An 18,692-nucleotide genomic window follows, 5' to 3' on the forward strand; every position below is an offset into this window, starting at 1 on the left:
TCATTCATCACTCGTTTTGTGCGTGAACACTACATACTAAAAATTAACTATAACGTAAGCAATTTTTCATTTGTGTCTATAAATGGACTTTTTAAATAAAGTATGTTGAATATCATGGAAGCTTAACTTAACTTATTGAATTTCTAATGTTCATTATGACGACAATAATTTGTTCAAAACGACTTCAAAATATATATACTGCCGTACAGTTGTTTAAATTCAATAAAGGACTCGTGTGTTATTTAAAAATATTTTTTTATCAAATAATTCTTGAATTTCACATATCGTTGACTGAAAAGAATCATAATTGACATAGTATAATACTTGCAATTCTTTATCGCCTCATAAGTATAAATTGTTAAAATTAATCTCTGTTACAACGATATTCCATTTAAATATCAATAAGCTATAACTCAAGGTTAGAAAATATTAACAAGCAATGCAAATACATGATTAAAAGAGAAAAGACTATTGAAAATAAAATAAAAATATTCAACAAGTAATACAAGGTTTCAGGACTTAAGGTGCCTGTTTGCTTGCTATTTTTGCTGTGTTTTATTTATATATTTTTATTCAAAACACTCCATTATACGCATTGTAGTATTTTCAGTTGCCGTACATTATTAAAAATAAAATTGTAGAATTTAAACATATGCTAATTGCAACCCTTTGAGGTTGACATTTAAGGACATTTATGAAATTCTTTCAGAAATTTATTTAGAAAAATTACATATCACCGGAAACCAAACGTGACACATTCAATTCAACAAGTTAGCATTCAACAAATCTTCCCAAACTTAATAAAAAAATGAAAAGTTGTTCATATCAGGTAATAATCACTATGTGTTGGTTGTTTTGTTGTTCTGTTTTTAAGTATTGGTTTCTTTATGTCCTTTTTGATTTTGGTGTATCAAAAGCTTATCTTGTATACGCTACTTCTACTTTTGAGTAGTATGATAAAGGTTACGTTTATTTCTGAAACATGTGTATTGTGTAATATGCAGATAACACCTGGTACCTTTGATAACTATTAGCATATCGAAATTTCATATTGTAATGTTTAATTGTGTATTTCTCTGTCCTGGATATTCTTGCATGTATTTGAACTGTAGTCCTGTCATGTAATGCTATCATTTTAGTGTAATATTTAACATTGCCATTAAAGCGCAAGGTTTGGTTAGCCGCAAAACAAAGTTCAACCCACCATTTTTTTTAAAATGTCCTGTACCAAGTCAGAACTAGCGGCTCTCAAGAGCCAGTATCGCTCACCTGAATCTACCTGGGTTTTCGAATTCAAATAAAAAAGATCAAATTTGGCTACAAAGTAACAACACTTTGCCAGAACTTCATTAGGATAGGAACATTTATGCTATGTTTGGTTTCATTCAATTCAGTGGTTCTATAAAAGAAGAAATTTGTATGTATTTTCCATAGGGTCCTATGTTAAACTAAGTCCCCCCATTGGCGATCATCTTGGAAGTTGGATTGGCGACAAAGTAATAACACTTGGACAGCATCTCATTAGGAATATGCATGCTATGTTTGGTTTCATTCCATTCAGTTCTCTAAAAGAGGACATTTGTATGTATATCCCATAGGGTCCTATGTTAAACCAAGTCTCCTGCTGGTGGCCATCTTGGATATGGATTGGCTACAAAGTAATAACACTTGCTCAGTACCTAATAAGGCACATTCATGCCATGTTTGGTTTCATTTCATTCAGTGGTTCTTTAGAAGAAGTCATTTGTATGCATTTCCCATAGGGTCCTATGTTAAACTAAGTCACCCGCTGGCGGCCATCTTGGATAATGGATCGGCTTCAAAGTAACAACACTTGGTCAGCACCGCATAAGGAACATTCATGTCATGTTTGGTTTTATTCCATTCAGTGGTTCTCTAGAAGAAGTCATTTGTATGCATTTCCCATAGGGTCCTATGTTAAACTAAGTCCCCCGCTGGCGGCCATCTTGGATGATAAATCGGCTACAAAACAACAACACTTGGTCAGCATCTCATAAGGAACATTCATGCCATGTTTAGTTTCATTCAATTTAGTGGTTCTCTAGAAGAAGTTCAAAATGTAAAATGTTAACGACGACGACGACGACGGACGACAGACGACGGACGCCAAAGCTAAAAATGTCAGTTCTTATAATTCGTTTCTGTGTGTGTTGCATTGTCGTTTTAGTTGTTTGTTGCACTTCAGTTTGTTTGTTGTTTCTTCGTTGTTTTCCTCTTATAGATGATGTGTTTACCTCAGTTAAAGTTTGTAACCCGGATTTTTTTGGTATTAAACCAACAACCACCACCACCAGCGTCAATCAGCGAATGTTGATATATAACGTACTAATTAATTTTTGACACTATAACTCGGCGAAAATTCGAAAGACAAACAAATGTAGGCATTTTACTGAGCAGAAAATTTAATATTTATCAAAATAAATTCCTTTAAAGTTACGGAGGGTCATTACATTAATGATTTGGTTCAAAAGGGAAATTGTTACTATCACTATTCTGTTGTTTATGAAAAGTACAAACCAGGTAATAAAGTAATGCCTAGAAACTAAGAAAAGAGGACAGCGAATAAAATATTAACGTGATCAACTGTGACATGTATCAATAACGGCCAACCGAATTATGACGGCGTATATGATTCATTCGATTACGGTACTTCAAATCTAAGTTACAGAATATACCCAAGCTTCTTTTTAGACAAATTGACTCAGCCATTTCATTGTCTTTTCTGTGGTCTTACTGCGAAATGTTGATGAATGCTGCAATTGGTTGCAACATTTGCAGCGCTTGTCCCCACAAGGCTGACAATTACCTACAGTATGGTTAGGTTTGGAAAGGTCAGCACGGACAAGTATATTTCTCAGGCTGTTAGGTTGTTTGAAGGCAATCATGGGAGGCTCAGGAAAGATTTTGGATAACTTCGAATGTTTCTCGATTGCTGTCCAATGATCACGAATGGTCTTGAAACTATTTCTCAGGCATGGATATATATATATATATATATATATATATATATATATATATATATATATATATATATATATATATATATATATATATATATATATATATATATATATATATATATATATAGATTGCCTAACAATGTAATTTTAACACACTATTTAGTATGTAAATATAAGTATGTTTAAAATATTTACAAAATGATGACAATAAACGCAATATTTCGCTAGACCAACTAGCTTTATCAAGCGTGCATCTATCCAGGTGAAATCGGATGTAGATGATAAGAAACTTTTGCAGCTCAACGTCTATGTTGCACTGAACTGCCTTTGAAATAAGAAAATTTTTGCAGCTCAATGTCTATGACCTCTTGCATTTAGCTGCTTTGAAAATAAGAAAATTTTGCAGCTCAATGTACATGTTACACTTGGATTTAGCTACCTTAAAAATACATAATTAGTAGTTGAAGTTAGCAACGTCCATTGGCCAATATTACGGGATAAAAAGGACGATGCTTTGTTTTAAATTATTCTTTATCTTTCCTGTATCTTTTTTCGTCTTTTTCGTTAAGACCATCAGGTTCTAAAGTGTGGAGTTGGTGGATCCAAAAGTTTTCTCTTCTCCTTCTCGCCGTGGTGTCCCATTCGGTGTTGACTTCTATAATTTGGAAAGTGACATTATCAAAAGGATGTTTCGTTGAACGAAGATGTCTTGTGAGAGGACAGTTTTTGTTGGTTTTGTACGATGAACGATGGTTATTGAGCCGAATATTAAATTTGTCCATTGTTTCTCCCACATACTGTATGCCACAAGTGTCACATGTTAATATATAAATTGAGTTCTCCGTTTTACAGTTGGAATTAGAGTAGATGGTATAATTTTGTTTAGTAACGGAGCTGATGAAAGAACTGCTTGTATTGGCAGCTTTACAACACAAACAATTCCTTCGACCACATTGTTTGTAGCAACCGGGCGATGGATTAGGCTGCTTTGCTAATACAGATGTCACTAATTTGTCACGGATGTTTTTAGGTCTTCTGAAGGCCATGACTGGTGGTGAAGAAAATACTTTTTTTTAGATTTAAATCATTTTCTATAATTTTCCAATGCTTCTGAACAATGGATGACACATTTTTAAAATCAGGATGGTAAGTGAGTACAAGGGGTGTTCTGTTAGCTGCTTTATTCTTATCTTTGTACTCAAGAAGTTCTTGGCGACTAGTTTTGTTTGCTCTTTCGAAAGCGCTATCAATGATGTTGTTATTGTATCCTCGAACAACTAGATGTTTACGAAGTTGTCCAAGTCTAGCATTTTTCATATTTCATTCTTTTATAGGCTTTTATATATATTTATATATATATATATATATATATAAATTTTTTTTAATGTTTTAAGCGATGTGAAATTTGTTTCTAATGTGTAAATAATCGTCTCTCATAATTCTATATGAATGGCTTTTACAGATGTGTAATTTGTTTTAATCTATGTGTTATGTATTGCTTTGTAAAAGGTGAGACTTTAATAAAATATTGTATTATTATCTCATGGTTGTGTTGACATGTTTTCAATTTTCCCTAAAAATTATAAACCTATAAACAATTGTATGGATGCTCCAATGCAGTTCAGAAAACGCTAAACACATATGTAGTTAACAGCAAGAAACAAAAAAAAAATGTTTTGAGGACTATCTATTTCGACCTTTTTAATTACAATAGAAGAAAATATTAATATAACATTTTCTCACGATTGAAATTCCTTAAAATTGAAATGGAAAAGATTTAAATGACAAGAATAAAAACGTGAGCTACTTTTATATAATATATTCTTTTTAAATACAAACCACCAAGAGAATCTCAATCTCAATCAAAGGGTCGAGGTCAATATCACATCATGTGATATCTTTAGTTCAATATCTTACTCTATTCATTATTTTAGTCCCTTTAAATATGACATGAAATCGTGATTTTGTTTTTAACGAATAATAAAGTTTAAAATCAACACAAATTTGCATCGTAGTATAAAAGTAGAGAAATTTCTCTTCTGATCACCAGAGATCAAAATGAAGCTTACATTAGTAGTTGTCCTTCTAGGTTTCCTGTGCATTTCACAGGCCTATTCGAGGGTAAGTTTTTTATTTCCATGATGATTGTAATTTATTGTGATAGCTTTTGGATAACAAAAAAGGCAGTGCTCTTAAACTTACTACAAACTTGAAGATAACATTTTTTTTACAAGACACCACAACGAAATGTGACGTATGTAATACGTGAATCTAACAAAAAAAGAAAAAAAAAACACACAAATATAATTTTAAGTTTAAACCGTCAACACGTTCGGTAAATTGGCATTTTGAGCTTATGTATAACATATAGCTTCAATAAGCTATATAAGATCAATGAAACTTTTTCTTCTGGAACTTTCTGTTTTTTATCCTTTTAATTTGCCAGTGTAAATAAACTTATCATAGATACCAGGATTGAAATTTTGTATTTGCGCCAAACGCGCGTTTCGTCTACAAAGGACTTCTGTAATTATAAATTTTGGAGACATAGATAATAATTACAGCATGATTTTATCAATGTGTTATGCAATAAATGTTCACATTTAACTGTAAACCCTGAAATTTTTGATGCAACTTGAAGTTCTGCACACAAAAATATTGATCTATGATAGATTGCTTGGTGATTGCATTACGTTGCACCACCAATCAAAAACTACTATATTTCTTACTTATAGTTGTAAAGTTTAAGGCTGAAATTCTAACTTCGAATTTTACGAAAAACTAGGGATTTTCTTATCCCAGGCCTAGATTACCTTAGTCGTATTTGGAACAACTTTTTGGAATTTTGGATCCTCAATGCTCTTCTACTTTGTACTTGTTTGGCTTTATAAATGTGTTGATATGAGCGTCACTGATGAGTCTTATGTAGACGAAACGCGCGTCTGACGTACTAAGTTATAATCCTGGTACCTTTGATAACTATCTAAATTGATAAATGTCACCAGAGGAAAGAGTGGTAATTTTAATTCAATTTACTATTCATAGTATCTGTCGTTGGATATAGATTTAATGAACCTTTGTATGTGTACAAAGCAGCCAACGTCTCTATAGCGAATGGTCACTATATCTAAGTAGCAATCTAATTTATTTAAAATATATCACAACATGCTTATTTGTCAAAGATCTGACACTACGGTTTACTTGATTCACTTTTAACATCTTCTGTGCATAGTGACATCAAAATCTGTATTGTATTGTAATTGACGAAACTGGCAGCTGAAAGGCAACCACTTCAATTGTTAATTCTAACGCTGTCATATAGACTAGTAGAAAAAAAGATAATTACTAAGAAGTGTTTCTTCTTAACAGGACATCACGAAACTGTACTCTCTTTAAGAAACTGAATTGTTTTGTGTCTTTTATTTAGATTTCCCTTGGTTTTAACAGGAAACATACATGCACTAGATCGAATAACTTTTGTTCAAATTAAGTACCAAAAATGAAGGAAATAGATTTAAAAAATTGTCTATAATTGCTGTATTTCGTTTGTCAAAGACTCAATTTTGTCAGTCAGTTTTATTTTCACTTGAGAACGTTGTTATACTTTTTATATTGTTTTTACTTAATTAAATCTTTTTTTCATTTGGAACTTCGTGGTGTGTCATTGTTTAGATATGTTGTTGGGTTTTATTGATGCCTTGAAAATACCTTGCTCGGAGGGGGTTCTATGGTGGAACAATAGCATAAAATAAGCCCAAGATTTATTGAGGTTTACAACCCCATTAACAACGTTAGTTTAGCTGTGTTTAACATATAAATACATAGCCATGTGCAATCTTTGCTTTTGTACACATTAAATTTCCTTTCATAATAAAAAAAAAGAGAGAGAGAGAGAGAGAGAGGTACGTATATATATCCCTTTACTCATTTTCCAGTGCAGTTCAAATTTCCCATCCTTCATCTCGCTCGACTCACTCTGTAGAGCTTACCTATTCATTTTATTATCATTTGCATTGTTCTGTCTCGAATATACAAAAATGTCACTAGACGGACGTTAAGCAAATCAGAAACATTCCAGGACATCTTCAGGTATCACACATCATGTACATGTATTAGATGTAACGGATAATATATAAAATATGTAATTGTCAAATGGAAAAAAAGAAACAATGCCTGTCCTTGTTTTCTTAATGTTTATTATACCGATCCTATGAAGCTAAACTGTTTTTATACTAATTTTTATTTTTTCATGCACCATAATTTATTAGGCATTGGCTATAGATCGAAGCTGAACAAATTAAAGGGGACATTTAAGAACAAACGATTAACCCCAGCGCATATTCGTGATCGTGTATTTAACATTGTTTATGATTGTCTTGTGTAATATCTTTATGTTCTCATTAAATGGAAAATATGGTGTTGATCTTTGAAAGTTTTGTTTTACATCTGCACAACGTCGATTTAAATTAGATAGATATCAGAAAATGTGGTACGAGTCACAATGAGACAAATCTGCATACAAGTCACATCTTATAAAAGTAGACCATTATGGTTCATAGTACGGTCTTCAATACAGATCATTGGCTCACACTGAACAGTAAGCTGTAAATCGCCCCTTAAACGACTAGTGTAAACCATCAAAACAGGCAAACCAATGGTCTGAACTATATAAAAGCTAGAAAAAAGAAACACTTATTCCACATCAGCAAACGGAAACCACTGAACATCAAGTTCCGGACTTAGGAAAGCGTGAGAGACCGCATTTTGAGCTATAATAGTTTACTTTTACAAATTGTGACTTGGATAGAGAGTTGTCCCAAAAGCGAGAGGACTGGTTAGCCACAAGACCAGGTTCAACCCACCATCTTTTCTTTAAATTTCCTGTACCAAGTCTGGAAAATGACAGTTGTTCTCTTATAGTTCGTTTCGTTGTGTTTTGCATTGTCGTTTGTATTTGGTGCACTTCAGTGTGTCTGTTGCTTTGTTGTTTTCCTTTTATAGTTGATGTGTTTCCCTTTTTTTCAGTTTGTAACCATGATTTAATTTGTCTCAATCGATTTATGACAACACAGCGGTATATACTATTGTTGTCTTTATTAGGGACAGGTGAATTATTTCTGTCTACTGTTGAAGACACATGTGAGGATACCTTTACGTGTCTTGGTTATGTGTCGTTGTGTTGCCGTCTCCTAGACGATTACACACAATCTCATTTTATTCATAATAATTGAATTGCGAGTTGTTAATGTGGTTATAGAAAAAAATAATTGCTTCAAGACCACTCTGGTCGATTTGCGAGTCTTTTTAAATCATGTTTTAAAGATATACTAATAACTGATGAAATTATTAATTAATGATTTTTATTTTTCAATTTATTGGTTATCTCAAATATTTGCTCGGATTCATATTTTACAATAGACCTATAAATTCTTTTTGGGTAGCACTTTCGTTTAAATCAAGGACAAACGCGTCATCCTTTGATAACGTTTGTTACAAAAACTATTTTCTTTCTTTTATTCATTTAGTTACTCCATCTATATTTAATATTATTTTTGAAAATTGTTTTATTTTCTCAAGGTTTTTATAACATAAGTTTCTTTACAAGGTATAACAATGCGACTATAAGAACTAAATGTAAAGCCTATAGGGTTGAATAAAAAGGTCATGGTTTACCTTAAGTAAACTGTTTTATTTAAACCCCAATATCACTGGACAATAGAAAGAATAGCTGTTTGTGGATGGGGGTAAATTGAACATGACTAGCATGATCACCAGATTAAAATTGACAGTTAATGCGTCACAAATCATGAACAAAAAGTGTATAAATACTAGTACGAGAAATTAAATATCAGCATACACTATGAAGACTACCTTGTTTATCGTGCTCGTAGGGAGTTTGTGCCTAGCACATGCTTCTTCCAACAAGGTAAGAAATATAGCATGCTGATATTGTTCATTTAGACATTGCTGACATTTATCTATATTCTAAGCTGATATTTATTTTGCAATATTTTATTATTGTTGTGTGCAATACAAATGGTAAATCTCTCTTTTCTATTACTCAGGAGGAGAATTTAAGAGAGGAAGAATCTTTTTTGGAATGGATAGTAGATCGAGCAAGGGAAGGTAAGATGCTTTGTATATATATATATATATATATATATGCGATCTGATGTCAGTTATTTCTGAAAATTAAATTCTGACACTGCTGAGTAACTTAAAAGATTATTTTATCATGATTAAATGCTGATACGTGCGTTTTTATTTCATATGTCCTTTTACGGTTTCCATAACGACAAGATATTGTCGTTAGAACGGAAACTTGTTTTACGTTTATGAATACTACAGCAACATAATAAGTGAACTAATAAAAATATGACTCACAAAGCAAAGAAGCAAAACCGTTTTAATATATATATATATATGCTATCCGCCTCATTTTAAGACTCAAATTTGGCATAATCGGTCATCTCAGTACCAGAATCTATAAATCTATCATAAAACGCTTTTAAATTTGAAATGATTAATTCCCCACCCTAATGCTGAGTTCACACGTAATTCGAATTCGATTCGCATTAACTAATTCGAATTAGTTTAATTTGCATTCATAACGTTTTACGTCCAAACGTCAATTCTAATTCGAATTGCATTGCGCGTCAAATTCGCTTTACTGTCCAAACGACGTTAACGTTCAATTCGTATTAACAAAAACGTATTTCTAATGCGAATTAACTAATTCGAATTAATTCGAATCAAAAAAGAAGAGTGTGTGAATGCGATTAGCGAATTCGATTCGAATTAAATGTCCGTGTGAACGAGGCATTAGAAGCAATAAATCAACTTCACTTGAATATGGGATAAAGATTTCCTACTCATTCGGTTTTTAAAAGCTTGCAGCTGCTCATTGAACGCTACCAATTTCTGAACAGCAAGTTGATGAACACGGATTATGCCAAAGAACGTTTCGTCCTTCTTCTAATCAAGTTCATCGGAAGATACCAAGACTTTATTGATAAATAAATAATCTTGAAGTATAGATTCTAGGAACTGACACTGTTTATCATCTTAATAACTTGTCAAATTGTCTTTGTATATTTATAATCATGACTGTTTAATCATTTTTTTGGTTATATCTTTTCGCATGGCTTGGCATTTATACATCCCACAATTGTGTTATTGTGCTGTGGTCATTCTTTGTGTTTTGTCTTTCATATTTGCTTATGTGTTTGTCTATAGAGTGTCTACATGCCATGTTTTTTTGTTGTTGACAAAGTTGTTTGTTTCATAAAAATTATGATACTTACACAATATTGCTATACCCCATATTTTTACATTCCCTCTATCATGTTGGCCGGTTTGTTTAGCTCAAACATTGTTGTCAATTTAATGAAATTTTACGCAATACAAGTTTAGCTAGCTGTAATACCAGCTTTAGCACACCATTTCCTTCATAATTAAATGCCTGTACCACGTCAGGAATATAACAGTTGTGTTCCATTCGTTTGATGAGTTTTGATTTTACCATTTGATTAAAGTTTGAGATGGAGTTCTGTATTTTTGTTACTTACCCTTTTTCGTTCATTCTTGCCTACATTTATTTCAAGTTCGTTTGAATATTCTACCATTTTAAAAATCGGGAAGTTATTTTTTTTTAGAATTTTAAATGATATTCAATGTCAATTTGCATTACATAGTAAAATATTCGATAGTTGAAACAATTACTAATATAATTTTCATAGATAGATTATTTTACATATTTTGCATTTGTACAAAAAGCCACCCCCCCCCCCCCCCCAAAATATAATAAATTGAGAATGGAAATGGGGATTATGTCAAGGAGAAGAAGACAACAGCCGAAGTCAACCAATGAGTCTTCAAGGCAGCGAGAAAATGCCGTACCCGGAGTTGGTTCTCAGCTGGCCCCTACATAAGATTGTGTACTAGTTCCGTGAAATTGGACGTCACACTAAACTCCGAAACATATAAATGAGCTAAAATTTAAAAAAAACAAAAAAACAAGCAAAATGACAATGATTCATAAATGAACAAAGAACTACTAGAAATTACTGACATGCCAGCTCCAGACTTCAATTAAACTGATTGAAAGATTACGTCTTAATCATATGAAAATCAAATGCAATCCCTTCCGTTGGGTGTTTAGTATTATATAATCATAAAATATATGACAAGAACATAACCTATATCATGCCAACAACTGGTTTAAGAATGAATGTGTTTATTTTTTTATGCAAAGACCATGTCATAAGTGAATAAATATTAACTATACCAAAATATGCAGTCCTTAATGACCTGACAACAGTATCGTAACTATATTCTTTCCGAATAAGTCTGTTTAAAGGTTAGTTTTTGAGGTGAATACCGACATTTTTGTGCTTTGTATAGAATAATACCATAAAATATTGGATATGATATACATTGTACCTGGACGTATAAGATTTCTGCATTTGGATTTATATTTACGAATGATGTCCCTGTACCGATGATGAAATTTAATAAATGTTTTGACTAGTTTGTGATATCGAAAACGCTGGAGTAATACAGATATTTCTTTCGTTGAAATCAAATACGTTGTTATATACACGAGCAAATCGAACAAGTTGAGTTATATAAACACCATAAGATGGTGACAAGGGAACATCACCATCTAAAAATGGATAATTAACAAAAGGAAATAAAAAATCATCTCTTTATCACAAATTTTGGTATAATGCTGCCCGTTAAAGATATTGATATCAAGACCAAGAAAAGAACAGTATTCTTTGTTATTATTAGCTTTATTTAAAGTCAGTTCGGCAGGATAAATCTCTTTAGTGTACATACTAAAGTCGTCATTATTGAGAGCCACTATATCATCTTAAAACTGCATATTCTTTTTTTTTTTTCAGAACAAATCGATAATGACAGACCAAGACCTTCAGGGCAACCAGAAAGAGATGGACCAAGACCATCTGGAAGACCTCCAATGAAAGGAAAGGGAAGAAAAGGACCAAAACAAGAAGAGAGAGAACTTGATGGTGACAGACCAAGACCTAGTGGGAAACCTGAAAGAGATGGACCAAGACCCTCTGGAAGACCTCCAATGAAAGGAAAGGGAGGAGATGGACCAAGACCCTCTGGACGACCTCCAATGAAAGGAAAGGGAAGAAAAGGACCAAAACCAGAAGAGAGAGAACTTGATGGTGACAGACCAAGACCAACTGGTCAACCAGAAAGAGATGGACCAAGACCCTCTGGAAGACCACAAATGAAAGGACCAAAGCCTTCTGGTCAACCACCCAGAAAGGGAAAAGGTCCTCGACCATCAGAAAAAAATCTTGACGAACTGCTTCGTGAACTTGAACTTGACATTAAAGAGTTAGAAGGTGCTTTTTAAGTGATTACATTTCAAAACATAGAAATTATTTGGCTCATTACCTTTTACAGAATGTCCAAATAACGTGAATTATATTAAATAGAAAAAGAAGATGTGGTATGATTGCCAATGAGACAACTGTCCACAAGAGACCAAAATGACACAGAAATTAACAACTATAGGTAACAGTACGACCTTCAACAATGTACAAAGCCCATAGTCAGCTATAAAAGGCCCCGAAATGACAATGTAATACAATTCAAACAAGAAAACTAACGGCTTTATTTATATATAAAATGATTATCTGAAGAAAAAAAATCCAGAATGAATACATTGTAAATATGATAACACTTCTTAAAGAATTTAGATCGATTGCATTTAGTTTTTGATATTTAGTGTTTTAAAAAACAAATTTGATTTATAGTAAATAAGATACCTACACAATATTGACTGCTGTACACATTGTTGTCAATATAACGAAATTTTAAGCGATACACTATTACCTAGCTATAAAATCATTTTTAGCACACCGTTTTCTACATTAATAAATGTCTGTACCATGTAAGAAATATGTTTGCCATTTGTTTACAGTTTAAGTTTGAGTTCGGTATGTTTGTTATTTTCCTTTTTTCGTTCGTTCTTGCCTACATATATGTCAAGTTCATTTGACTAACGTATAATAACATAATTGCAGAGGTAAGTGGTTTTTTTTAGAATTGTCAATGACATTAAATGTCAAATTGCATTAATTTAGTAAAGCAATCGATAGTTGAAACAAATACTGTTATACTTTACATATATATATTAGTTTACATATATTGTCTGTGTACAAACAGACCAAGAACAAACAAAAAATATAACAACAACATACTCTATTTTTTTTTTCAGAACAAAATAATAATGGTAAACCAAGACCCTCTGGACAACCAGATAAAGATGGACCAAAACCCTCTGGACGACCTCCAATGAAAGGAAAGGGAAGAAAAGGTCAAAAACCAGAAGAGAGAGAACTTGATGGTGACAGACCAAGACCAACTGGGCAACCAGAAAGAGATGGACCAAGACCATCTGGAAGACCTCCAATGAAAGGAAAGGGAAGAAAAGGACCAAAACCAGAAGAGAGAGAACTTGATGGTGACAGACCAAGACCAAGTGGACAACCAGAAAGAGATGGACCAAGACCATCTGGAAGACCTCCAATGAAAGGAAAGGGAAGAAAGGGACCTAAACCAGAAGAGAGAGAACTTGATGGTGACAGACCAAGACCAAGTGGGCAACCAGAAAGAGATGGACCAAGACCATCTGGAAGACCTCCAATGAAAGGAAAGGGAAGAAAAGGACCAAAACCAGAAGAGAGAGAACTTGATGGTGACAGACCAAGACCAACTGGTCAACCAGAGAGAGATGGACCAAGATCCTCTGGAAGACCACAAATGAAAGGACCAAGGCCTTCTGGTCAACCACCCAGAAAGGGAAAAGGTCCTCGACCATCAGAAAATAATCTTGACGAAATGCTTCGTGAACTTGAAATTGACATTGAAGAGTTAGAAGGTGTGTTTTCAGTGATTACATTTCAAAACATAGAAATTATGTGGCTTATTACCTTTTACAGAATGTCCGAATAACCTGAATTATATTAAAGCTTATCTGAAAAAAAAATCCAGAATGAATACATTTAGGGTTTAAGAAAACAAATTTGATTTATAGTGAATAAGATACTTACACAATATTGACTGCTGTACACATTGTTGTCACTATAATGGAATTTTAAGCGATACAATATAAGCTAGCTATAAAACCATTTTTAGCACACCGTTTTCTACAGTATGAAATGCCTGTACCATGTCAGATATATAACCGTTATGTTCCATTCGTTTGATTTGTTTTGATTATGCCATTTGTTTAGAGTTCGAGTTTGAGTTCGGAATTTTGGTTATGTACCTTTTTTTGTTCATTTTTAGCCGAAATTTATGCCAAGTTCATTTGACTAATGTAACATTACATAATTGCAGAGGTTGGTGTATTTTTTTAGCATGGATTTAGTAAAGCAATCGAAACAAATACTGATATGCTTTACATAGATATATTAATTTACATATATTGTATGTGTACAAACAGACCAAGAACAAACAAAAAATATAACAACAACATATTCTATTGTTTTTCAGAACAAAATAATAATGGAAGACCAAGACCCTCTGGACAACCAGAAAGAGATGGACCAAGACCCTCTGGAAGACCTCCAATGAAAGGAAAGGGAGGAGATCGACCAAGACCCTCTGGACGACCTCCAATGAAAGGAAAGGGAAGAAAAGGTCGAAAACCAGCAGCTAAAGGTAGAGACTATTTTAGTGTATTGAATTGACACAATTAGAAGATGCCCGCAAAATCGATGTACAATTTGGCAGGTGTTTAAAAAAGAATTTTTATATTCGCGGGCAGTATAGTTGACTGGGCATGCGCGATAGCGTATAAGACACGGACCGATAACGATATCTGAAATAGGATATCTTCTAAAACATTTGCGTTTTCTGTAGAAAAAAATGTTTCAAAGACAAATTTATGAAGTACAAAACACTACATTATTCTTCATATAAGAAATATTTTCGACTTTGTATGGTTTCAGAGGAGTTCCGTTTCAATGAAATCAGTCTCTTCCTATCATGACTGAGTAGTATAAAAAAAAAAAAAAAAAAAAAAAAAACAGCGAAACTAACGTGTAATGATTCGTGTGCGTATAAGTCGTGTCGAAGTACTAAAAGGAAAAATATAAACATTCTATGGTAATTTAAGTTAAAAACAAACTATCATATGTAAAAGAAGGACAAACATCTGAGAAGATAAGTCACTTCAGTAATTTCCATAAGATAAAAACATTCAATTCATCATTTACATGAAACATCCTACAAATATATTGAATTTCTGAATCAGAATTTGGTGATTTCAGTAAATAGAATTCTTGACCATTTAACTTTAAGGGGGAGGAGCGGTTATTTTTCTTTTTCTTATAAAAGTATTGTGATCTCCAATTTGATAAAGAAAAGACATATTGTGGTCAAGAAGACGACAAAAATTCCATATTTCCCGTACTTTAAAGTATAAAATTTTGAAGAGGAAAAAAATGATTGAAATCGTCGAAAAACTAATAAAAAAATTTCTGACTAAGACAAAAACAGTAAGGGGACGACCATTTGATATTCTGGGGGGGGGGGGGGGGGCAGGAGGATTTGTTTTTGATTGGTTATTTATTTTTGTAAACTAAGAGGACAGATTATTCATTTTCTGCACTATTGAAGCAAGATTTTTCATTTTCATTAAAACAAGGGACTGATTATTCATTTTCACAACTATATTTTTGATATTCGAAAACATACAATTTTTTAAATGATTTGTTTATTATAAATAATACATATAGTATAGTCAAGTCATTATGTACCATTTAATTAGAATAACCATCCCCCTCTGCAGAAATGAATCTTTTAAATTCCCAACTGCATATACATGTAGTGCATACATACATAGTATTAAAGGGTTTTGGAGCCACTGAAGGCCCCAAGAAGCTATAGAACAAATGATGCAAAATCATGCTTTCTGGGTGTTCCGAAGACCATTTCACAATCTGAAAATGAAGTTTTGTTTTAATAATTTTTTGAAAATATTTTAGTCTCAAAGCAAAATTTATAAATTCAGTGTAAGACTAAAGTTTCTAGGGACAACATCAAAAGACCAATGTGCATGATAAAGCAAAAATGGAATTCACATAGGTAAGCCTGTGGCTGCTGTTTTTTTTTTTTAACTCATGATCAAGTTCATAACAAAATTACTAGATTACAAAAGGAATGTAACACAAACAGAATACAGAAGGGCAATCAATGAACAAAAGACAAATAAATAAGAAACATTGATCCCGAAAAATCAGGGCTATAAGTCTGAGGGAAAACAGAACTTTCTTCTTGCAAGGCCATGAACACAATTTGATATGGAGACAAGCGTTTGGTTTTGAAATTTCCTACATGTAGTTACGGCCCTGTTAAAATAAAGGTGAGGTAAGGTTTCCTGAGACAATATACCTCAAGTTAAATGAAACCAATTTTCAGACATTTCAAGTATATTTAAATAATATTTATACTTTTGTTATTAAAACATTTGGGAAGTGTTTCCCGATTTTTTTGGGGAAAAAAGATGAATTTATGAAGAATCTGGTGCCATCTCATACTTTCGATTAGACCTGCTGAGTTATTTATTTTCTATACATTGCAAGTCAGGTAATTTATTTTCAAACTACCACAGAACAAACCATTTATTTTTGTGATTATCAAGGCTGAGTTATCTATTTTCAAAATCCTCCTGCACCCCCCCCCCCCAGAATATCAAATGGTCGTCCCCTAACCTCCCTTACAAACCAAAATTGGCGGAATTCACTTGAATTTGACCTTAACAAATCTTCATATTTTCATGCTTTAAATAATAATCTAAAACAGTAAAACAAGATAAAACTTTATTTGATATTTATTCCGGAGATAGTCTAAATGTACATGTGATACAACAGTAAAATAGCATACTCAACTTACAAAGCATATCGCAATGAAATGTTTTGATAGTTCTTTGACTGAACAAACACGATAAGAAGGATCAGAAGTGTAATGAACAATTTATACTCATATGTCATCAGCAGCGGATGTTATTCACAAAAAAAGAAAAAAAAAACTCCGAGACGTATACTACTTTTTCAGACCTAGGAGGAGCTATTTGCAGGGGCCATTTTTTTGTATACTAGTAGCTACAAACAAAACACATTTCTATAGTTTACACATTCCTCTAAGATATACATGTATACATAATACACCTTTAATTTTATAATTGCAGAATAATCGACCGCTGTTGTCATTGGTGGATGAACATGTGTTAACAGCAGCAAGCATTTTTCAAATTTTGAAATGTTAGTGAACTTTTCCCCATCACATTATGTACTTTTGTAATTAGCATGTACTATCATCGTGAAATAAATCAATTTCAAATGACTTCTTTTATTAAAGTTTCAGCACAATTTTTATGTTTTACATTTTCTTTTGATATCATACATATGAGATATTTTAACGGTTAAAACAATCATTTAACGAAAGGGGACATGCCAATGAAACAGAAACTCAAATACACGAATAATCAAGATAACAATGCAAAGTACCCTTTTAATGCACCAGATTTCAACAATAAATGTTTCTGCAGTGATTTTCGAGGCTAAAATATTTGTAAAAAACCCAAACCTATACAGATATTAAAGAGGTTATAAAAAACCAAAAAGAACCTAAAGTAAAGCCAATTCCGAACAAGGAGCCAGAGTGTTTCACGAGGGAGCCAGTTTCCATTAATTCTAAATGATACCAAACATTTTATAGCAGCATTTTTCAATCATACAATATCTATATTTTCATGCCAGTAGCGTAGTATTGTGGACTGGGCTGGGTGATACCCTCGAAGACTTAAAGTCCACCAGCAGAGGCATCGACCCAATGGTATAAATAATATTGACGGTACCGATTTTACTACACCAGATTATTTAATTGACTCGTGCTGCTCAGTCTTTAGTTTTCTAAGATGTAATTTTTGTACTATTGATTGTCTGCATTTGGTCTTTTTCTTTTTGGCCATGGCGTTGTCAGTTTGTTTTCGACTTATGAGTTTGAATTTCCCTCTGGTTTATTTCGACATCAACTATTCAGTATATAAATGGAAAAACAAAAATACCGAACTTCGAGGAGTATTCATAACGGAAGTACCTAATCAAATGGCAAAATCAAAAGCTCAAATACATCAAACGAATGGATAACAACTTTCATACTCATACCCCTGACTTGTTACAGGCATTATCTTATGTATAGAATGAAGGATAAAACCTGGTTTTATAGCTAGCTAAACCTCTCACTTGTATGACAGTCGTTAATGTGATTGAAATTTTTGTAGTATGACTAAAAAGTCATTTACATCAAATACCAAAACTTATTTCTATTTTTTTTTTTTTTTATTAATTTTAATCATATATGTTTTAACGGTATGATACTAAACATCTAACAGAAGGAATTGTGCTTGCTTTTTCATATGATGATGACGTAATCTTCCAATCAGTTAAATTGAGGTCTAGAGCTTGCATGTCAGTAACTGATAGTAGTCCTTTGTTCATTTATGTATCATTGTCATTTTGCTAAGTTACTTTTGTTACCTACTCTTACATCGGACTCGGAGTTTTATTTAAACTGAGTTTTACTGTTCGTGTTGCTGTGTGTTTGTTTGTTTTTCTACATTGGCTAGAGTTATAGGGGGAGGGTTGAGATCTCACGAAT

The 18,692-nt window shown here is 32.7% G+C and overlaps 1 protein-coding gene across 2 annotated transcripts; it reads left to right on the forward strand.

The window, feature by feature from the left end:
- The first annotated feature begins 4,960 nt into the window (after positions 1 to 4,960).
- On the forward strand, positions 4,961 to 17,403 carry LOC143067664 (uncharacterized). 2 transcript variants are annotated; one of them, XM_076241106.1, is made up of 6 exons: positions 4,961 to 5,102; positions 9,047 to 9,107; positions 11,888 to 12,364; positions 13,243 to 13,905; positions 14,523 to 14,690; positions 17,221 to 17,403. In XM_076241106.1, the coding sequence occupies exons 1-6, from the start codon at positions 5,040 to 5,042 to the stop codon at positions 17,223 to 17,225; spliced, it is 1,437 nt and encodes a 478-aa protein (XP_076097221.1). In that variant the 5' UTR covers positions 4,961 to 5,039; the 3' UTR covers positions 17,226 to 17,403. The 2 variants fall into 2 exon arrangements, with proteins under 2 accessions (XP_076097221.1, XP_076097220.1); XM_076241105.1 differs by lacking the exon at positions 4,961 to 5,102 and adding an exon at positions 8,769 to 8,907.
- The last annotated feature ends 1,289 nt before the right edge of the window (positions 17,404 to 18,692 follow it).

This window comes from Mytilus galloprovincialis, chromosome 3, assembly GCF_965363235.1.
Source record: "Mytilus galloprovincialis chromosome 3, xbMytGall1.hap1.1, whole genome shotgun sequence".
Classification (NCBI taxonomy): domain Eukaryota; kingdom Metazoa; phylum Mollusca; class Bivalvia; order Mytilida; family Mytilidae; genus Mytilus; species Mytilus galloprovincialis.